Source organism: Mesocricetus auratus, unplaced genomic scaffold (assembly GCF_017639785.1).
Source record: "Mesocricetus auratus isolate SY011 unplaced genomic scaffold, BCM_Maur_2.0 Super-Scaffold_100007, whole genome shotgun sequence".
Taxonomy (NCBI): domain Eukaryota; kingdom Metazoa; phylum Chordata; class Mammalia; order Rodentia; family Cricetidae; genus Mesocricetus; species Mesocricetus auratus.
Window position 1 is genome coordinate 12,914,249 of NW_024429191.1, and position 22,564 is coordinate 12,936,812.

The 22,564-nt window shown below is 52.0% G+C and overlaps 1 protein-coding gene across 1 annotated transcript in view; it reads left to right on the forward strand.

Moving 5' to 3' along the window:
* Positions 1-22,564, forward strand: part of Stk10 (serine/threonine kinase 10) — a 93,286-nt gene that overhangs the window by 53,361 nt on the left and 17,361 nt on the right. Inside the window, exons 5-12 of the mRNA XM_040748428.1 lie at positions 5,147-5,219; positions 6,312-6,506; positions 6,964-7,045; positions 14,358-14,504; positions 15,880-16,425; positions 17,980-18,110; positions 20,292-20,415; positions 20,697-20,876. Coding sequence (XP_040604362.1) covers positions 5,147-5,219; positions 6,312-6,506; positions 6,964-7,045; positions 14,358-14,504; positions 15,880-16,425; positions 17,980-18,110; positions 20,292-20,415; positions 20,697-20,876 — 1,478 coding nt within the window. The remainder of the gene's footprint in view (positions 1-5,146; positions 5,220-6,311; positions 6,507-6,963; positions 7,046-14,357; positions 14,505-15,879; positions 16,426-17,979; positions 18,111-20,291; positions 20,416-20,696; positions 20,877-22,564) is intronic.

The window sequence follows — 22,564 nt, forward strand, 5'->3', positions numbered from 1 at the left end:
GCATCTGTAACTCCAGTTCCAGGGGATCCTCCTTTCATTCCAGAGACATCAGGCATGCAGGGATGCAGATACATGCAGACAAACTCTCATACACAAAAAATAAAATGAAAAAGCAGACCGTCTAGCTGTGTGTCAGGGGTTGGGGAGGTGGGCGGGGCTTCGTGAGCACAGATTTTCCAGCAAAGTTTATGTGTTCCCTTAGCTGTGATTGTGCTCCCCTAGCTGTGACTGTGCTCCCTTGGCTGTGCTCCCATTTTAAAAAATGTTATTTACATTCATTTAAAAAATTATGTGCATTGGTGTGAAGGTGTCAGATCTCCTAGAACTGGAGTTACAGTCAGTTGTGAGCTGCCTTGTGGGTGCTGAGAATTGAACCCATGTCCTCTGGGAGAGCAGCCAGTGCTCTTAACTGTTGAGCCATCTCTCCAGCCCAATGACTGTGCTCCCTTAGCTGTGACTGTGAGAATGTTCCCTCAGTAAACTTGTTGGCTTTCTTGCGCCTGATAGGGAGAGTCCCTGTCTATCAGGGACAGTCTGTGACCTTGCTGCCCCATTTTTAACTTATTCAAAAATGGAGCATCATGCTTTTGTGAGAAGAGGTTAGTCAAAACACCAGGAGAAGCATGAGGTCCTGGGTTCCAGGAGGAGCCACAACACCTCCTCACTGGCCCCTTTTGTAAAAAGGAAGACGTAACAGCCACCCTAAAGTGACTTGGTGCCCGCTTCCGGGAGGGCTCTGGGCCAGCTTGTCATTGTGGAAGTGTGTGGTTTCCCTTTTTCTCTTCTCTCTTGAAGAAGGTGTGGCAAGGCCCAGGCGGATGGGGTGGGAAATGGATGGCCAGTTTCTGGAAACTTCACCCCAAGGAGTGTTTATAGGGAAACAGGTTCACAGGTTCCAGGCTGACCCAGCAGGAAGGAAAGCCCAACTCCTATTCTACCAAGAACCCTTGAGGGCCGCTCTCCAAGCAGACTGGGGTCTCACCTGTGCCTGCACCTCACTCTTAGGAGCCCTGGTCCTGCCCAACCTGCAGGCCCCCCTCTCAGGTCAACACAGGAAAAGAGAGCAGTGCCGTCCAGTCTGCACTGCCCAGGCAGAGAGAGCTGCCTCATGGCCACTCCTAGGAGGGGCTTGTTCCTCTTGGCCTTTGGAGGCCTCAGGTCCTCAGCGGGCCTTTCCTTGGGCTCCTGCATGGAGCAGCCATGATGACCTGCTGTGGGAACAGAGTCATTTTGCAAATGTGTCAGTTTAATCCCCAGGACAGCCCCCAAATGAGCTCTAACAGATGAAGGGTTAGCATCTGTGTCATAGGGGTGGACCCTATCCTGTCCCTTCACCTAGCTCCTCCAGCCTCCATCCCAGCCAGCTTCTGCTCGTTTCTTGTGCGAGGTCAGAGGACAGACAGACCCACGCCAACACCCTCTCTATATGTAGCCCAGAGAATCCCCAGGACCTTTAGGGACCTTGACTCAGGACAAACTGGGGTTTGTGGATTCCGCAATTAAAAGAATGTCAGGACTAGCCCATTTAAACAGTGCAGCTTGTGACTTTGTAAAGATTGCTTGGGGTGGCATTGGCATGAGAGACAGGAGCCGCACTGAAGAGGAATGGCTTTGGTGGGCGAAGGCACTTGCTGTCAACCCTGATGACCTGAGTTCCATCCCTGGAATTCTCATGGTGGAAGAAGAGAACTGACCCTCCCCTCAATCTGGGAGCATTCGAGAGCCCACACAGACTCGCGGACACACACAAATGTTTAAGAAGAAAGTACGGCACACCCCGGGGTATGGGTGTCGGCCACACTCCTCAAGTAAGCACAACCAAGTGTAGGCATGACTCCTCAAGGGAGAATGAGAAATCAGCTGTCTTAGAATCGCCAGTATTTACCCATTGGAGACTGACGTTACACCTCCAAAGGTTGCTGAGGAAAAAAAAATCTTCCTTCTCTCTCTTGATTGGAGAGATCTGTGTGGTGTTTCTTAGTCAGGGTTTCTATTGCTGTGACGAAACACCATGATCACAAGCAACTTGGGGAGGAAAGGGTTTATTTCATCTTACAGCTTGCAGTCCATCATCGAGAAGTCAGGGCGGGATCCTGGAGGCAGGAGCTGATGCATAGGCCATGGAGGGTGCTGCTCACTGGCTTGTTCCTCATGGCTTGCTCAGCCTGCTTTTTTATAGCACCCAGGACCACCAGCCCAGGGGTGACAACCCTCCTTTCTCTATGGGCCACGCCCACCCACATCAATCATTAATATTAATTTTAAAATGCCCTACAGACTTCCCTACAGGCAGTCTGGATAGAAGCGTCCCTCTTTCCAAGATGACTCTAGCTGTGCACGTGGTAGCTCTGTAGATCCCTTGGATGGGACTAGAACCGGATAAGGTGAAACAAGGCGCCACCGGGGCTGCACCAGGGTTTTGGTGCGTGTCTTCTCCCTATAAATGTGCCTTCTGGTGAGATCCCTAGAAAACTGCCTGTTTACATTGCAAAGGGAAGCAGACCTTGGACAGTTAGTTAGCTGTGCCGGAATGTTCTTGTTCAGCCACTGGTGAGGGATTCCCACCAGGTGGTTCAGAAGGACTCTTCTCCCTCTCCTCCTGTCCCTGGGATCTCCCCTGCCTTTTGGTCCTGACTCAGAAATGTCTTCCTCAGATCTTGGCCAACTGTCCTCAGCGGCCCCAGTGCCTAGTACCTGGCCCTTTCCCTTCTCAAATCAGCCCTGATATCCTACATCCCAGTCCTGGCCCTCAAGAATCCTGCCGCCAACCGTTGCCCCAGTAGTCCTACCCCAGGAATTCTGCCTTCAATCGTGTCATCTCTAATCCTGCTCCACACATACTGTCCTCCAGTTGTGCTCCCAGGAATCCCGCCAGATTGGTAGAACGCCACACTAGGGTGACAGGCTACACTGGGGCGGCAACTACATTAGGATGCTTTTATGTGTTGGTCTTAAGTGAACGGGCGCCTCGGGCCCTCACCTGTGCCTCCCCCAGAGCTCCATTCCTTCCGTCACCCCCTGACTGCTTCACACCCCTGCTATCTCTCCTGTCCCCCACCCCCCTCCTCCTCCCTCCCCTCAGCTGATTGGTTGCTCCATTTCCCTGACTGAGCCTGGATTTGAAGACCAGGCAGGGCTGGGTTTGCTTCTGTGTCCCCTTTGGCTCTGTGTCCTCTGCTTCATCCGGCCTGGCTCCTGATGGTACCCAGGGAGTCTTGAATGAGCCCAGCCAAGAGGAGCCGGCATCCGGCCCTGTGCCCAGGCTCCCCTCTGGTTTGAGGTTGTGTGTCTGGTGGAGGTTCTTGGGATAAATGACCATCATCGTCCACCAGGAAATGTGGTCCCCAAGGCAGGTGCCTGGAAGACATTTCCCCTCATAGAGTCCTCTCTTCATCCTAGGTGTGGGAAGGCATGCTGATGTATTGGGTGTGTTTAAAGATAAATCTTACCGATTTATTTTTCTTAGTTCAGAAAATCGTATGTATTTATCATAGCAAAGTTGCACAATGCAGAAAGTGGAAGGCGCCACATCCGGTCTAACCAGCCAACACCAGTGAGGCAGTTTGCTGTGTTTCCTCTAGGGCATCTCAGTGCGTGTCTGCCCTTCTGAGGAGAGCGTGGTGTGACCACGCAGCACAGACAGCTATGCAGCCTCCTTTTCTCCATTAACCTGATAACATTAAACACGTATTGATAAGTATATAAATGAAGTTCTTTATATGACGAGTTCTTCGTGATATTTAAAACCTCTGTGCCGGGGATCAGATCCACAGTGCTGCATGTGCTAGGCAACAAGAGGGATAGAGTTGTTTTCTTTTGTTTCTTATAGAGTATAACTCTCAGTCCTCCTGTTTGTCTCCCAAGTGCTGGGATTATAAGCATTAAGCACCTCTGGACTGTTTTATCTCTTTTAACTACCTACCTTATCTCGTGTGTGTGTGTGTGTGTGTGTGTGTGTGTGTGTGTGTGTGTGTGTGTAAATCCTTCTTGAAAAAGCTAAGAAAAATACAAAAAGTCAAGTGGTGGAGGCCAAGGCAGGCGGGTCTCTGAGTCTGAGCTTGGTCTACAGAGTGAGTTCCAGGACAGCCAGGGCTATGCAGAGAAACCCTGTCTTGGAAAACCAAAAAGAGGGCTTGAAGAGATGGCTCAGCTGAAGCGATGGCTCAGTGATTAAGAGCACTGGCTGCTTTTCCCGAGTTCAGTTCCCAGCAACCACATGGTGGTTCACAACCATCAGTAATGAGACCTGGTGCCCTCTTCTGATCTGTGTGCATACATGCAGACAGAACACTGTTTAAAGAGCAAACAGATCTTTAAAAAAAAGAAAAAGAAAAACCAAAAAGAAAGAAAAGAATGGAAAAAGGAAAGGCTAAGACTTTACAGACAATATCTTTAAAATGTTGATTTTTTTAATGATAGCTTGTAATTCTGGTTACAAATGTGTGAGTATTTGAAGGGCACACTGATGAATATTGTTTGTTTGCATTTAGTGGTATTTCATTTGTTTGTTTGTTTGTTTGTTTTGTCTTCTTCGAGACAGGGTTTCTCTGTGACTGTCCTGGAACTAGCTCTTGTAGATCAGGCTGGTCTCGAACTCACAGAGATCTGCCTGCCTCTGCCTCTTCCTGAGTGCTGGGATTAAAGGCATGATCTGGCCTTTAGTGTTATTTCATTGGATTCATAGATTACTGGAGGAGAGAGAGAGAGAGAGAGAGAGAGAGAGAGAGAGAGAGAGAGAGAGAGAGAGAGAGAGAGAGAGAGAGAGAGAGAGTGAGAGAGTGTCACTGTGTAGCTCTAGCAGTCCTGGAAGTCACTCTGTAGACCAGGCTGTCCTTGAGTTCACAGAGATCCGCCTGCCTCTGTCTCCAGGGTGCTGGGATTAAAGGCGTGCGCCACCACTGCCCCACTGAGTCTGGCTTTTTAAAAGACTCTTGTGATTTATTGTCAAATGCTCTCCTGGAAGGGTCCAGCAGTTCCTACTCGCAGCGGTGGCAAAGTGTCCACCTCAGCAGCAGGCTCACTTAAATGTTAACACTCTTGTTGGCTGGATAGGAAGCGTCCTGCAGGCTGCACCCCTGAGCCCACACCTCCCACCGGGGTGGAGAGGAGTCCCTCGGCTATTTCATCTGAGGTTTTTGTCTTGCAGCTGATTTTGGTGTGTCTGCCAAGAACCTGAAAACTCTGCAAAAGCGAGATTCCTTCATAGGAACGCCTTACTGGTGAGTTGTGGGGCCTCCGAGGAAATGATTGACAGGCTAAATATCAAGCCTAACCCCGTGGCTGCCTCTGGGTGGATTGTATGTGGGTGGCAGGATGCCAGCCCAGGGCCCCGAGTCAGCTCTCCCAGTGTGGGCCCAGCCTCCACTTCTCTGCCTGGGACCCGCTGCTTAGCTTCTTCATACCTCATCCGTAAACTGGGTTACAGTGGAAAGCACCCTACTAAGCTGGGTCCCTAAAAAGGGCTTCAGTTCTGATTAACACATGTGCTGGGTTCTGGGTGCTGGACTACGGGTGGGGACAGAAGAGCAATGTAAATTCACTTCCTGTCCTCATGAGAAATCTCCCTGGGCCTCTCTTGCCTGTTGTGTTTGCTTTTTCAAAGCTGTAACTTAAAAACATTTATGAAAAGAAAGTTCTCTGGTAGAGGAAGACACCTGAAGTCTTGCTTGGGCCGCAGTCTGCAGACGGTGGGCTCTGAGCACCCACGCTCTCACACGGCACCCACGCTCTCACACGGCACCCACGCTCTCACACGGCACCCATGCTCTCACACGTGCAGTGCGCGCCTGTGGTCATCACCCCAAGCCCACAGCTCTCTTACTCAATTTCACACCTGATTACTTTGTGTCCTGTTTGTACAACCCGCCATGGTACTCCGCCCTTCCTTGCCTGCTTATTACTCTTAACTCTTTCTCTCCCACCCCACCCATTATTCCTTTCTCTTCTTTCCCATCCTCCCCCTTCTCTCTGTGCGGTACTATTTGGTCTACCCCAATGTCCCACCTTGTTTTGTTTTGTTTTTTTGTTTTGCTGGAACCTTCCCCTCTGCCCTTACCCACCTGCCCCTTCCCCAGGACTCTGTTTTTGGAGTGCTGCTGCCACCTTGTGGTAGGTTCCGGGAACTGCAGCAGGCCATGGCAGGGGCTCATGAAGACCCTTGAGGAAGACAAATGGATGCCAGTAATTCAAATCATGCCTTCAAAATGCTGCCAACCTCCTGTGTGGAACTGGTGGTATTCCAGACCCTGAGGCTACAAGCGGCACTTACAGGGGCCCAATTCTTAGCCCTTATTGTTCCTTGATTGGCTCAGGATGGCCCCTGAGGTGGTGCTCTGTGAGACCATGAAGGACGCCCCCTATGACTACAAGGCTGACATCTGGTCCTTGGGCATCACACTGATCGAGATGGCACAGATCGAGCCCCCACACCACGAGCTCAACCCCATGCGAGTCCTGCTCAAGATTGCCAAGTCGGACCCTCCCACACTTCTCACGCCCTCCAAGTGGTAAGGAGAGGACTGTGGGTGCTTACAGAGGTCTGATGTCACTCCAAGGGGACATGAGACCTGTGACACTGCGGTGTGTGCGTGCACCACCTGGCTCTTGATCCAGCAGACTTCAAAGTCAGGGAGCTGGGCTGAGGGGCAGAGCACCTCCAGGCCTTTCTGAACTACCTGCCTGAACGAGGCATGAGAGTAAGGCCACGTAGCCGTATGAGATCCCACTTTGCCACGGAGAACCTAAACAGCCCCTGCAACCACATGGCTCAGTCTCTGTTCCTCTTGGACTTCTGACCCAATCTGGACAGTGATGTCCACGATAAGAAGGGGTGTCACATAGACCCTGCCTCCACTTTCAGACAATGGAGGCCCCTTTGTTCTTGGAGTGTTGTTTTGGGGAAGCACCCCATCCTGGGCACATGGTGACTGTGTTACAGCCCACTCCTTAAACCTGTCCTTCCAGGTCCGTGGAGTTCCGAGACTTTCTGAAGATAGCGTTGGATAAGAACCCAGAAACCCGGCCCAGTGCCGCGCAGCTGCTGGAGGTGAGTGAGGTTGACAGCAGTGAGCCCTTGAAGGTGAGGACAGAATGACACATAATCAAGTGTTAACTCAGCTGAGGGGCACTGTGTTCACAGAGTGCTTGATGTGCCCAATGTGCTATTAAAACACGAAAGGAGACGAGATGTGGCGGCTCACAGCTCTGGTCGAGCACTTGGGAGGGAGGCAGAGGCAGGAAGATTGACTGCAAGTTCAAGGTCAGCCTGGTCTACATAGCAAGTTTCAGACCGGCCAGGGCTACCCAGCAAGACCATCTCAAAGAAAAACAAAAGAAAGAAGTGGGCCTATGTGCTGGGGGGGGGGGGGGTGTGATTCAAAATCAAATGCGTGGTCTCCCCCCAGGCCCGTTTTCTGTGAGTTGTGTTTATTTGGGGCTACTGTTACTGTCACATGCAGAGACTCAGCCACGTGGGGCCAGTTGCTTCCTGTACACACACCTCCTGTGCTGGGGCATCCGGCCGGCCTGACACTGTCACGGCAGGGACCAGCTGTCCCACCCCACATGACAGCCGGGAGCCTTAGCTGGAGCCAGGAATTTCCACTTCCTAGCTAAAGCAGTGTCTGCCCGGGGATTCCCGGTGTGCAGAGGGGGAGGAAGGCAGAGGGAGGAGCTCTACCTCAGTTTACCCAGCACCTGTTTTAGCATAGGCTTGGAAGAACACACTCATCTCCCAGACCCGAGGACGCTGGGCTCACAGGAGCAGCCCCCGCCTGAGGTCACCTGGCTCTTGGCTGTGGGCACCTCAGCCCGGTGTCTGTTGCTTTCTGCAGGGCTGTTACGCTGTGCCCTCTTGTGTCCCGCATGGTTAAGCCACTCCTGCTCCCAGGGACCGATGGTTCAGTCACTTCATGTGCACAAATGTCGCTGGGCCAGTGTCCTGCTGCTGTTGGTGGCCCCGCTCTGAAATTAGGCACCTCTAAACCAGTGTGTGAGGGTTTCCTCTCTGTGCCTCAGTTTCTCCCTTTGTCAGGTGGCTAGGCAGGGAGTTTTAAACATGGAAAACCATTCCCCTCCTTCATTTGTTCTAACGCTCACCCACAGCCAGTTGGCAGTGACTTCCATGGGTTCAGAAGTGAGCTCCTGTCATCCCACCCTGGCTGGCTCCTGCCCTCCCTGTCCCTCCCCTCCCGCTGCTCACTCCCTGTCTGCCTCCTCCGCTTACCCGCCTCGCACAGGCACAGCTGATGACCCAGGTAAGCAACTGTGCTTTCTGCTCCCTCGACTTGCTGTGATCAGAGCCAGCCCGTGGGGGCCCCTGGCTTTGAGCCTCTGGCACATCGACCCCTGACCCCAGACCTTTGTCCCTGTGTCTCCTTGGATGCCCAGAGCCACTTCAGCCTTGCCACAGCCGTACAGAGCACACTGATCCCTGCTCAGGCACACGCCACAGCGGCTGCCCATCTCCAGCCTGGCCCTCTCTCGTTCTCCACATGTCTCCCATCGTGGATACTGTTCCCTCTGCCTTCGGAGCAGGCCCAGAGCCCACCAGCTCCGTGAGGCCGCTGCCTTGCCCTCACTCAGTCGATGGCTTTGATACTGGCTGTTGTGCCTTCTCTGAGTCTGTGCTCAGAGGGGCCTTGTAAGCCGGGTTTGTGCCCTTCCCGCTAAACAGAACCCTGCGGTTAGCATGGCTGGTATTTGTCCTTCTCATTGCAAAGACAACTTACCAGGTAAAGGCAGCATAGAGGAAGGATTTATTTTGCTTCCTGGTTGGTGGAGGTGGAGGAGTCCACAAGAGGGGGTAAGGCCTGAAAGCTGGAGGGAACTCTGGTCTTGGCCTCGGTAGCACGTGGGGAGCTGTTTGCCAGGCGGTAGGAGTGAGTGTTCCACTATGAACGGGTGGGTGTGACCTTTCAAGGGGTACGTCTGATGACCTTCTGCACCCCTAAAGGTCCCACAGCTTTCATAATAACACCACAAAGCTGGGGGCCAAGTATTCAGAACATGAGCCTGTGAGGAACCTTCTAGATTCAAACCCTGACAAGAGTGTTGACTCTGAGGGTAACAGCCAGGCTCACAGACATATCCCCAGAGCAGAGCCTCATATGCACAGAGAGGCGTCAGCAAGTATTTGCTATGGAAGCCGACATCATGTTTACTGGATTAACGTTCTCAAACGCTTTCTCCATGTCACCCGCTATTCCAGATGCTTAGCAGATGTTAACTAAGGCAGTGCCCACAACAGCTTCCAGTAGTAGGAGCTGAGCACTCCCTATTGGGCAGATAAGGAGCCTGCGCAAGGTCACGCTGCTGTGACAGCTGGTGTCCTCATTCTGGGGACTTGACTCTGAAGTCCGTGCTCTTGGCCACTCTGGGAGCTGCTTCTAGTGAGTAGAGGAAAGAAGAAAGGCCCGGAGAAGGCCTGAAGAGATGACTGTGATCCACTGGTCCACAGGATCCAGGTTCAATTCCCAGCACCCACATGGCAGTTCACAACTGTCTGTCACTCCAGTTTCATAGGACCTGTCACTCTTCTGGCCTCCACAGTCACTGCACGCACATGGTATACACACGTGCATGGATGATGATAACCTGTACGCATAGCATGAGCATACAGATAATGATAACCTGTACGCATAGCATGAGCATAAAGGTTAAAAAAGAAACAGAGAAAAGGCTCTCTCTCTCTCTCTCTCTCTCTCTCTCTCTCTCTCTCTCTCTCTCTCTCTCTCTCTCTTCTCTGTCTCTCTGTCTCTCTGTCTCTCTCTCTCTCTCTCTCTCTCTCTCTCGCACGCACACACTAGTGGTTTCTAAGTGCATGGAGAGAAAGTAGGCTCACTTAGAAAGGGCATCTGTCTCAGTGGCAGCAGAAATCCTGGCCAAAGAGAGGTGCCAGTTGGCAAGCTGTGTGCTGCCACCTCCATGCTGGCAGCTTGAAGCCCTCAGCAGAGCTGGCTCTGAGCAGCCACCCCTCTTCCTGGAGGGGCAGACAATGAGGCCAGCTCTGATCTGGCTTTCTGTGGTGGTTGGGGGGTCATGAATGCCTGGACCAACCTGCTTGGTGCAGCACATGGAATGTTTGCCCAATGTTTGGCCGCCCTGGGGGGGGGGGTGTCTCAGGTCCAGCTCTCTGAGGGCCTCAGCATTTTGAGTTAGACAGAAAGGCTTCTCTACACCCATGTCTAGAGGTGGTGGACTGATGCAGCGCCGGCCATACTGCCCGTTCCTTGTGTCTCAGAGCTTTGACAGGCATCAAGATCTAGTCAGCCTTGGCAGAGCTGCCCACACACCAGTCGCCTGCCCTGGGCCCCCTGCAGGGAGCTGCCCTGTTTCACCGGCCCCCCTCCTCCTCCTAGGGACCTGGAGCTCCGGGCAGGCAGAACAAATGGTTCTCCTCAAGAGCTGCTGATTTGGTCGATGTGTGGGGTGCCCTGTTGAAAGCCCCGTGCCCTCAGAAGCCTGGGCCTGCGCTGGTTTCTACCACGTCTGCTCTAGCTGCTGTGGTGCAGTGCCCTGTGGTGTCCCTGCCCAGGTTGTGTGTTACAGAGCTCAGAAGCTGTGGGGATCTTGGAGGTTCTCCTCTTTCCCAGAGAACTTTGCTCTGGTAGAGGAATGGCTGGGAGAGGGAAGAGACTACATGGACTGTTCTCCTGCTGTGACGCTGGTGGCTGGGGTGGCGGCGATGGCAGTGGAGGTGGTGATGGCAGTGGCGATAGTGTTGATGATGATGCTGGTGCTGATGGTAGTGATGACGATGAGGATAGTGATGATGGGGGTGATGGGGTGATGGCAGTAATAGTGATGATGGTGACGGGGTTATAGTGATGGTGATGGTTGTAGTAATGGCAACGGTGGTAGTGATGGTGATAATGGTGATGATTGTGGCGGTGGTAGTACTGGTGATAGCAAGATCTGTGCTGTCTTGAACACTTACTGTAGTACATAGAACAGCCATACAGTTATTCCCACTCCACAGATGAGCAAACGGAGGCACAAAGAGGATCTCCTGACCTGTCTGTGTTGACAGCGGGAGCTGGATTTTACCCAAGTGGCTTGGCTCTGTCACCCAGTCAGCATACGTAACCCTGTACATCCTGGTGACCTGCTGGTTAGTTCTATGACTAGCCCACTCAGGACCTCTGGAAGCACACAGCAGCCAAAGTAACATACTACTGGGTAGCAGAGCTTCTGAGAATAAACAGGGAGCGGCTCTCACTGGCCCGTACTGTCTGTGCTGCTTTCACTGTCCCAGGCCGTGTGACGCCCTGGCTCCCTCTCAGCATCCCGTCTGTCTCCCGGGCACAGCTGGAGGTCCTCTTGCTCTTCCTCCACCCTCTAAGCCCAGGCCTACCCCAGGGTCTTTGAAGGCCATACCTTTGCCCAACACTCTGTACCTGGAGTTTTCCCTAACTCTCCCCCTCCCTTCTCAGAAAGGCCCCCAAAAGACATAGGAAGTTCCACCAGGCTCCTGACCATTGTTCTGCCATGGGCCTGATGACTCCTTTGGTGTCCTCGCAGTCGCTGCGTAGCTGTGCAGAGAAGCAGGGGTGAATGGGAAATTTCACAGCTCTACTGGATTAGATGAACCGAGGTCAGACTGGCCTAAGAAAATGTGGCGGACACAGCTCACTAAAGCAGTGACGTTTGTAGCTTTCAGTCAAGCTGAGGAGGGAGCGGCCTGCTGGCTGTCCACCAGTGAACTGCCTTGCTGACTGATTTTTATGGTGCTGGGGTTCGACCCCAGGGCCTCACACATGCTAGGCAAGCGCTCTGTTCCTGCTCTATACCTTTTGTTCATTTTGACTTCATGTGTGTATTGGGCCAGACATGCTGCTTCACGGCGTAGTATGGAGGTGAGAAGACAGCTTGTGTGAGTCAGTGTTTCCCTCCCATCATCTGGGACATGGGGATCAACTCGGGTCATCAGGCACTGAGCCATCTCACCAGACCAGGGACACTTTAAATGTCCCAACAGATAGGAATGGCTTCTCATAGCTTTGCCAGTTCTAAATATGTATTTTTAAACATTTTATTTATTTTCATTTACGTGCATGGATCTTTTGCCTGCATGTATGTCTGTGTTCTACATGTGTGCAGTGCTCATGGAGGCCAGAAGAAGAAGTCAGATCCCCAGGAACTGGCATTAGAGATGGTTTTGAACCGTCATTTGGATGCTTGGGAATTGAACCTGGGTCCTCTGGAAGACTGCTGAGCCTTCTCCAGTCCCCTGCATATATTTTTGAGGTGTGAGAAATGTAGTCCTTCCCCAACAATTTTGTTGACACCATTCTTCCACAAATAAGATTTCTGACAATAGCAGCGGGTTTCAGTAGAGCCTTCCCACACACCTCAGATGAGCAAATTCCAACCCAACGATTCCCTAGACCCCTGGCATTCCTTTCCCTCTGCCCGCCATGACGAAGGGGCTGAGGAATTCCACCCTGGCCGCTCCCTGTGCCAGAGAGGAGATATCTGCAGACGGTGTCTCCACGGTGCTTTTCCAGGGTGCTTCAGGCTGACCAAACATCCTCAGATCTTTTGCTTGGAGCTTTATAAGATTTATAAAAGAGCAGTCACTCCTGAGAAGTACCATTTGTGGAAAAGCCTAGAATAGAGTACAGCTCACTGCCAGGAGTCTCTGACTGCCCTTCTGAAACCAAATATATAAATTTCTGCCTAAAGACAACAGATGCAAGACTGTCCCTAGTTGCTTACTTCATTGTCACCCAGAGCAGGAAACACCTCCATTTGCCCAACAGCGGCTGCATGGTTAACAGAAGGTGACATGTTCCTCCAGTGGGACAGTGCCCTGGAAACAGAGTAGCGTAGTGTGGAACTCAGTGGTAGAAAGCACTGCTTAGCGTCCAGTGCCGAAGTGTGTGGCCTGGCAGTGAGCTGAGCCTCGGGACCTCGGGCGGTGGATGGAGCCTCGCATCTTCCACAGAATAGAATCTTGGGGACTGGGGGTATAGGTCAGTGGGTAGAAGACTAGCCTAGTGTACACAAGCCCTGGATTCAGCCCCTGGCATTGCACAAACTGGGTATACTGGTGTGTACCTGTGATTCTGGCACTACGGAAGTGGAGGTAGAAGGATCAGACATTCAAGGTCATGTTTGGCTACATAGGGAGTTGGAGACCAGCCTGGGCTACATAAAAATCTATTTTGAAAGAGAAAAAATTAAGACAAGTCAAAGTGAAACACAGTTAGCAAACTTACTGATTAAGTAGGAAGATACTATCTGCTTAGATGGAGTCATGTGACTTGAGAGACACGTCTGAGACTCTACAACAGTGGCACATACAATATGAAGTAACTTAAATTAGCAACTAGTTCAGGGTCAGGATGTACTGGAAAAGTCCTTATTTACAGAATTTGTAGGTAATTGGGTGTGGGAGGATATCTTAGTTGTTTATTTTATAGCTGTAATAAGACACCATGACCAAGGCAACTTATAGAAGAATGAGTTTGTTGGGGCATTCAGTTTCAGGGAGGTGGAGCTCATGACCATCATTTGGGGGAGCATGGCACTTGGCTGGTGGGCATGATGCTGGAGTAGTAGCTGAGAGTTCATATTTTCATCCTCAAGCATGGAACAGAGAAAATAACACTGGGAATGGCACAAATCATTTGAAACTCCAAAGCCCCAGTGACACACCTCCTCCAACAAGACCACACCTCCTAATCCTTCCCAAACAGTTCCACCAACTGGGGGCCAAGTATTTAAACATAAGAGCCTATGGGGGCCATTCTCAAACTGCCACATTCTACTCCCTAGCCCCCCAAAGGCTCGTGGCCATATCAGAATGCAAACCGTATTTAGTCTGTATTATTCAGGGTTCTCTAAAGGAACGGAACTGTACAGAATGAAGTAGCTAAATGGGTGAGGGCAGCAGAGTGGAAACATGGCTCAAAACACACACATACACACACACATACACATAAATGGTACCATCATCACCCCCCAAAAAAACACAACAACAAAACATGAACTGACCTCGGTTTTATAAGGCACCACTTTTAAGTGAATTGTCTCATTTCATCTTCATGACTCCCCATGGTTTCAGCATGGCTGTCCGTCCTTTGGAAATGAAGAGACTGTGGCTCAGAGAGGAGGAGTGGCATGCTTAGGGTCACACCGCTTGAGTCACAGACGTGGGGGTGACTCTCTCCCCTCTACATGCAGGGCTCTCTGACCTGCTGCAGGGTTTTTGAGTTCCTCTTACCAACTTCAAAGTTCATGCATTGCCTTGGCACCACAGCTGGCCCTCTTTGCCCCAGGATCAAATCCCGCATCTACTCCTACCCCACAGCAGCCCCCCAGATGGCTCTAACACAGGTGTGTCTTCTCCTCAGCATCCCTTTGTCAGCAGTGTCACCAGTAACAAGGCTCTTCGGGAGCTGGTGGCCGAGGCAAAGGCTGAGGTGATGGAGGAGATCGAGGATGCCAGGGATGATGGCAGGGATGACGGAGAAGAGGAGGATGCTGTGGATGTCACCTCGGTAAGTCTGGGGGAGGAGGAGAGTGGGCCCCAGTGCCTCTGGGAGGGAGGCTGGGGAAGGATTCCTTTCTGCCTCTTGGGGCCAACTGGCTGGGAGTCCCAAACACCCATGGCCAGGGTAGACTGAGCAGTTGTTGGCCATATCCAGGTTCTCGAGTTGTAGGACCTAGAGCTGTCCTAGGTCCTGGTCTCACAGTTCAATCCAGGAGCTTCTCCTGGGAAACTGCTCATCTTATGGGGCCCTCAGTAAGTCAGGTGAGTTATCATGGAGCTAAACCTGCAGATCCTTCACATTTGTTGTCTTTTTATTATTTAGTTTTAGATTTTCAGACAGGGTCTTACTATGTAGTCCTGGCTGTCCTGGAACTCACTCTATAGACCAGACTGGCCTTGAACTCACACAGACCTGACTCCCTCTGTCTCCTGAGTGCTGAGATTAAAGGTGTGCACCATTGTGCCTGGCTCTTTTGATTTTGAATTTTTAAAATGTTTTAATTAGAATTAGGCTTCTGTTTTTGGTTCTCCTCCAGATAGAAGACGTTCCTGGCCCCCTTCCACTCCCAGTTGTAACCCCCCACGGCCTTTCCACCTTCATGCCACATGTAGATACTTAGGTCCTGCTCACAGAAATGAGTATTTGGTTTCATCATGACGATGTTTCCAGTACCTTCCACCCCACAAAAACTAAAATACAAGGTGTGGGTGGACTGAATCCAGCCCCTGGGTAGGATTCATTGACACTTTATATAATTTTATAAAGTGAATTAGTTGCCACCTAGAAACCAACAGACAGCCCTGTGAAAATTCATTGGCTGAGATGGGCGCATGGCTCGCTGGTAGAGTGCTGGACTAATTTGCCTGAAACCCTGGGGTCGTTCTCAGTGTCACATAAAACTGGCATGTGGTGCAGGCCTGATATCCCAGCGCTGGGGGATGGAGACAGGAGGATCAGAAGTTCATGGTCTTCTTGGTCTACACAGCAAGTCTGAGGCCAGCCTGAACTACTTGAGACCCCATCACCAAAACAAACAAACAAAACAAAAAACCCCAGAAAATTCGGATTGCCAGTGTGTGTTGAGAAACTGGGAGGCCTGGCCTCAGGTGAGACAGGGGTATTCCCCATGATGTGTCAATTGGCTGGGCCTGGCTACAGCCAGCCACAGCCTGTTTTTCTCACAGGACCGGAGCAGTGATTAGGTAAAGTAGCAATTAGAGAGAGGAGGTGAGTCCTCACCCCATGGTAGCCTGTTGAGGAGAGGCTATGGGATGTGATGGGGACTAGGCTCAGGGTCCTGGCTCTGCTCTGCTGGCCGGCCACCTGTGGGCCTGACTCCTGCCCTGGACTCCTGACATCTCAGCCCCTGACTCTTTTCTAGCCCCTGGTCAACCATACTCAGGACTCTGCTGGTGCAACTGAGCCAAGCCTGAACTCTGACAAGCCTCCCCAGGATTCCTGTGTCACCCTACCTCCCATCCAGCCTCAGGAGCCTGTGAACAGACCCTGCAGCCAATCCTCAGAGGATGGATCCCTCCAAACCACCAGCCCCGAAGATGTGGTCCCCAAGAATGACGGTGACTTAAAGGTACCCGTTTCTCTCCGGAAGTCCCGACCATTGTCCATGGATGCCAGAATTCAGGTAGCCGAAGAGAAAGAAGTCACTGGCCAGGCTGAGGACTCCAGTCCTGTGGCCAGCAAGTCCCAAAAGGCAAACCAGAGCCGCCCTAACAGCGTCGCCCTCGAGACCTTAGGAGGAGAGAAGCTGGCCAATGGTGGCCTGGGGCTCCCCAGCTCTGCAGTTCCAGGCCATGCTAAGCGGGCTTCAGACTGCAGCAGCCTGTCTACCTCGGAGAGCATGGACTACGGCTCCTCCCTTTCTGCCGACCTGTCACTGAACAAAGAAACGGGCTCACTGTCTCTCAAGGTAATTTCACCTGCCACCTTGGGGGCCAGAGCAGGCATGCTGGCCATTGTGCCATGCTGTCCATGCACGCACGCACACACACACACACACACACACACACACACACACATCCTCAGACTCTTCTTACTTTAAATGGCTCGTGAGTGTGGCTCTTCCTTAAAGATTTTCATTTGCCTCATGACTTAATACCCCACATATTTGGGTCAGTATAAGAGGGTAATGTTACATGTTTAAATTGAAAAGTTTGGTTAAAGAGTCTGAAATTGGGGAAAGAGCATTCCAGAAGTGGAAGTTCTCTTGCCTGGGGGTCAGCTGTGTGGCCAGTGGCTGAGAGGTAGATCCAGCGAGGGAATCTAGGCTCATTTCTCCTCTCTGGCCTTCTGTCTGGCAGTGAGTGACACTAAGTGACTGTAGCCATTCTGTGCAAAGTGCTTTAATCAGAACTGAAGGACTGCTTCCTCCCACGGTTTCCAGATGGGCAGTGGAGACTGAAAGAGGTTGTCAGCTGGCGCAGGGCTGTGTGGGAGGAAGCAGGGAGGTGGTCAGGCCTCGGGCTGGGCTCCTGGCCTCCTGCACCTTTAGCCCTGTCCTCTTCAGCAGCTGGGAGGGGTGACCCCCTTCCTTGTCTGCCGCCAGCAGTTTCACTGTTGGCCACTGGGTTCAATCCCCAGCACCATGAAAAAACAGGGGCACTGAGTGCCTAGAGCCCGGGTGAGGTGTCCTGGGCAGCAGCCCACAGAGCGAGGAGGAGCCAACTCTTAGCCACCCTAGTGTGCCCGCTCCTCTTGAAGGGGCCGGAAGGCCCGTGGGCCGTGTTGCAGAGGGAGGCAGGGCTACATTCTAGGAGGAAGGGCTTTGGGGGTGGGCAGGAATTCTGAGACAGTGGGCAGGACAGAGACCATCAGATAACCACGGTTGGCCCCTAAGCCGTCATCTGAGTCGGAATGGAACCATGACACCTCCCAGGGCCAGGTCCTCTGTAAGCGGCCTTTGTGGAGAGTGCGGCTCGTCACAGGAGACAATTTGAGAGGAATGGCCCCATGAGACCCCGGACAAGAACAGTTGTCTGTGAGCTTCAGCTAGCTAGCTGAGGCCACCAAATCTAAATGAATCGTGTCTGTGATCATGACTGGCAGAGGTAAATTGCGTGCCATGTGTGCCCCAAGTGCTTCTCATCAAACCTTTGTGGCCACCCAGGGAGGCAAGTTCTGTTTGATACTCCATGGACAATGGTCAAAGTTGAGATTCAGGCAAGACAAGGGTCTTGTCCAGAGTCACAAAGCCGCCAGTGGCCAGTGAGGATGAACACAGTCCTTTTTGATGTTGAGACTGTGTTTTGCAAGAATGCTTCAGTGAGGTAAGAGCCTTGAGTAGTGTCTGAAGTCGAGACCAGCAGAAGGAAGGAGGTACGAAGGCCAGACGCTTAGGCCCTGTTTGGGAAGCTTGAGGGAGCAGGACAGCGGACTGCCACATCCTCCCTGGGCCCAGGCTGTGGACCTCACCCTGTCTCCACCGTGGATTTCTAGCTGAGCTTGGGCATGTTCTCCTTGCCAGGGCTCAAAACTGCACAACAAGACCCTGAAGCGGACCCGCAGGTTTGTGGTGGACGGTGTGGAGGTGAGCATCACCACCTCCAAGATCATCAGCGAAGATGAGAAGAAAGACGAGGAGATGAGATTTCTCAGGCAAGTCCGGGAAGCACCAGTGTGGGAACTAGTGGGGGGACCCTGAGTGCTAGGCCTTGAACTTTGAGTGGGACAGCTGCCTGTCTGCAGTGTGGAGTCGGGGGCCGAGGCAAAAGGAAAGTGGTTTTACTTGAGGCCTCCGTCTCCTGCATTCATCCACCCACACAGCTGCCTATCAGCCACCCCTCTCTTCGTCCATCTATACTCATCCATCCTCATGCCAATGACCCATCTGCCCAACCTCTATCTACATATCCTACTCCTCTGTTTAGTTACCTGATCCCTACCCATCCGCCCATCCATCTGCCTACTCTTCTATCCACTCATTCATCCAGCTGTCTGCCTACCCACCCATCTACAGACCACCCAGCTGTTCATGTTTTTCCTTCCACTTACCTATTTGTCTGTCCATCCGTCCATCCATCCATCCATCTACCCACCCATGCATCACCCACCTGTCCACCCGGTCTTCCATCTGTTCATCTACCCTTGTCTGTACTCGTCTGCTCTTGTCTATCCATCCACTTAACCCACCCACCCACCCCCTATTCACCTGTCAGTTATCTATCCATACATCCACCCAGCTATTGACCCGGGCATTGTCTACCAAGAGAATCAGAATGGAAATCAGAAAGCTATCCCCCGTGTTGAATTTATGCCTATAGTAAACACAATTCACAAGCTAATTCTTGATTGTGCTGCACGCTGTGAAGGAAGGGATGGGTGATGTAACAGTGAGTGCCTGGGCTGAGCACAGATTGCTGGTAGGGACCTCGCCATCACTACCCTGGGCTGAGCACAGATTGCTGGTAGGGACCTCACCATCACTACCCTGGGCTGAGCACAGATTGCTGGTAGGGACCTCACCATCACCACCCTGGGCTGAGCACAGATTGCTGGTAGGGACCTCGCCATCACCACCCTGGGCTGAGCACAGATTGCTGGTAGGGACCTCGCCATCACTACCCTGGGCTGAGCTTGAAAGATGAGGTGAATCCCAGAGCTAGAGGGGTGCTGAGGGAATCTGCAGTTGCTGAGGCCCTGGCGGGTGACCTCTTGGCTTGTATCAGGATCTTAGAGAACAGGACTTCAGTATGGAATGCTGGGACAGAGGAGGGTCGGACTGTGGTCTGTGTGGTGGTTGGACCCAGGCTATCGAGGGTAAAACTGACTTGGGAGGTGGGAAGAAATATCCAGGACCATGAGACTCTGGCTGAGGCTGGGGCAGTGGCCGCAGGGAAAAGGCATAGAACTCAGTGAGAATGAGAGAGGGGGAGGGCAGAGAAGGGAGGTGTAAGGCAAAGCCTCTTGCCTGTGACAGCCGCACACACTCCGGTTGTCTCCAGCAGCTCTTCCCCAGGACCCTAGTCCTCGTGCGCGTGCAAGGAAACCGTGTTTCTTGGCAGATAAGCTGCTAGTGCTTATCTCTAGTTGACAAGGAGCAGAGCGGGGATTCCACCTGAGAATTAATTCTTCCAGTTTTCACTGTGCACTGTGGCTTCTTGGGATCGCTGGTGATGAGTGGGTTGCTAGGCACTGAGGTGGCTCAGAGCACCCCAAAGACCAGGGCTTTGCAGACGTCTCCATTGCTTTAAAGGAAGCTTCTTGCATTCTAGAATAGAAATAGTTTGCGGTGTTCTAGGGACGTTTCTTCCATCTTGGACCAGTGGGGTAAAATTTTATCATAAATGACATTGTTACAAGCATCCTCATCCAATCCAGAAGTGAAACTAGGGTGCCAAATGTGTAAAGGTATTGCTGGTATCATTCAAATGTTCTATTAATTTGTCAGTAACACATGGAGTCTGAATTCCCCTATATGCTTGTCTATTTAATGAAATGTTTCTCTTTTATGTTTGTATTTCATATCATATAGACAATTGTAAGGTTTCTTGTTATTTTTGCACTTGTATGCTTTATGTCTTGTCATGTTATGTACAATTTTGGGGTTGGTGGTTAGTTCCTTCCTCCTAACTGATTTGTAAATGCTCTTTATATATGGAGGATACTCACCTTTTTGTCTGTCAGAATATCAAATGAAGCCTGAATCCTCATCATGTCTCTGCTTAAGTCAGTGAGATTCTACTCCACAGCCCACCCCTCTATGGCCCCGGGCTGTGAATACTGTGGTCTCAGAGGCCCCCGTCTCACTAGGAAGTGCTTGTGTCTGTTAATCTTCAGGCGCCAGGAACTCCGAGAGCTTCGACTTCTGCAGAAAGAAGAACATCGGAACCAGACCCAACTGAGCAGCAAGCATGAGCTGCAGCTGGAGCAAATGCACAAACGTTTTGAACAAGAAATCAACGTGAGTGAGAGGAGACAGCCCCAGGGACTTCTGGCCTCCGAGTTTTCTTCAGGCGGAGGTGTTGCAGAAGGGGGTGGTTAGGTCACAGTGACCCTGAGTCACACAGGAACACCTCTAGAGGTGGAACGCTGTGCCACTGTCCTGCCAGGTCAGACAAGGAAACAACTCAGAGAGGTTAAATAACTTGCCCTGGGTCACACAGCAAAGGGTGTCAGGGCTGGGGCTCAAGTCTGGGTCTGCTACAGACCCTGAGGTATGACGTGGCTCTGTGCACCTTCCAGGCCAAGAAGAAGTTCTATGACGTGGAGCTGGAGAACCTGGAGCGGCAGCAGAAGCAGCAGGTGGAGAAGATGGAGCAGGACCACGGTGTGCGCCGCAAAGAGGAGGCCAAGAGGATCCGCCTGGAGCAGGATCGAGACTACGCCAAGTTCCAAGAGCAGCTCAAGCAGATGAAGAAGGAGGTGGTGGCGTGCTGGGGGAGTGTGTGTGTGTGGAGGGGGCGGGGCAGGGCCTCTCCGCTCTAAGTTAGGTTTCTATTGCTGCGATGAAACACCATGGCCACAAGGAGAGGGTTTATTTCAGCTTCCACTGCACAGCCCATCGCTGGGGGAAAGGCAGGCCAGGAACCTGGAGGCAGGAGCTGATGCAGAGGCCATGGAGGGTGCTGCTTACTGGCCTGCTCCCCGTGACTTGCTCAGCCTGCTCTCTTATAGGACTTAGGCTCACTACCCAGGGATAGCACCACCCACAATGGTCTGGACCCTCCCCCATCAATCATCTCGTGGGGGCATCTTCTCAATTGAGGCTGCTGCTCCTTCTCAAATAACCCTAGCTTGTGTCAAGGTGATATAAAAATTGCCAGCACAGCCTCCCTTTCTAATAGAGGGGCTGCATGGAGCCAGTTAACCCAAGACTTTGGGGGCAGCCACACTGGGGCCTTAGTGCCCCAGCCACAAAGCCATGATACTTTAGCTCTTTCTCTGTCTTTTGGGTGCCTCTTTCCTGTGTTTGCTGTCCCCCCAGCTGGGTCCTTCCTGGTGGCTTCTGTTAGTGTCTTTTTTTTTTTTTTTTTTTTGGTTTTTCGAGACAGGGTTTCTCTGTATTGTTTTGGAGGCTGTCCTGGAACTTGCTCTGTAGACCAGGCTGGCCCCAAACTCACAGAGATCCGCCTGCCTCTGCCTCCCGAGTGCTGGGATTAAAGGCGTGCGCCACCAACGCCCAGCCTGTTAGTGTCTTTTACATCCTCTTAGACGAAAGAGAGCAGTGAAGATGGAAGAGAGGTGACCTTTAACATTGGAGATGCTCTTCCCACACGGGAGGCAATGCAGGGGAGGCCGGGGACAGTTCTGCCCGCTCTGCTCTGCCCTCGTTCGGTTGTCTTCCTCCCCTCAGTTGGAAGGGGAGGTAAGGAGATGCACGGCCCTCAGAAGACGACAGGACGACAGGACGGGGTTCCCAGACTCAGGCCGTGCTCTGTTGTAGACTGAGGCTCCCACACCCGGGGCTGCCACCTGCTTATTCCCCTCCTCTCTCCTGGGAGTCTAAGGATGTTCCAGCCCTTAGTTCTCCACCACTGGGAGGTGTGGGCAGCTCTGAGACCCAGATGCCCTGTGCACAGTCAGGCTGAGACGTCTCCCTCCCTCCCCTGGGATGAAGCCCCTTGTACATGCTGAACCTCTGAGTTACACCCAAGTTCTTAGTTTAGTTTGACATGTTTTTTGCTGTTGTTGTTTTATTTGAAAGTTTCCATGGGAAGAAGAGGCTGTGGCCTTTCCGCCTTCTCAGGAGAACACTGCCATTTAGCAGCTTGTGTCCCTGGTACTAATCTTCCGGGCAGCAAGCTTAATGGCTGTGGTCAGAGCCATTTTCAGTGGCTGGCTGTAGCCTCATATTTACTCTCTCTTTCCAGAGCTCACTGGCGTTCCAGCTCTGAGTTCAGTGAGCCACATAGATGTTCTTCGGGACCCTCTCAGGGACTGACTCACTAGGGGCACCTGCAGGTTCAAGGCTGCTGCATCCACACATCGGGATAGTCTGCATATAACCCGCACTCACCTCCCTGAGTGTCTTTAGTCGTCACCTCTAGGTCATTCATAATTCCCAGTGCAATGTATCTGCTATGCAAGTGGTTGCTGTACTGAGCCAGGAG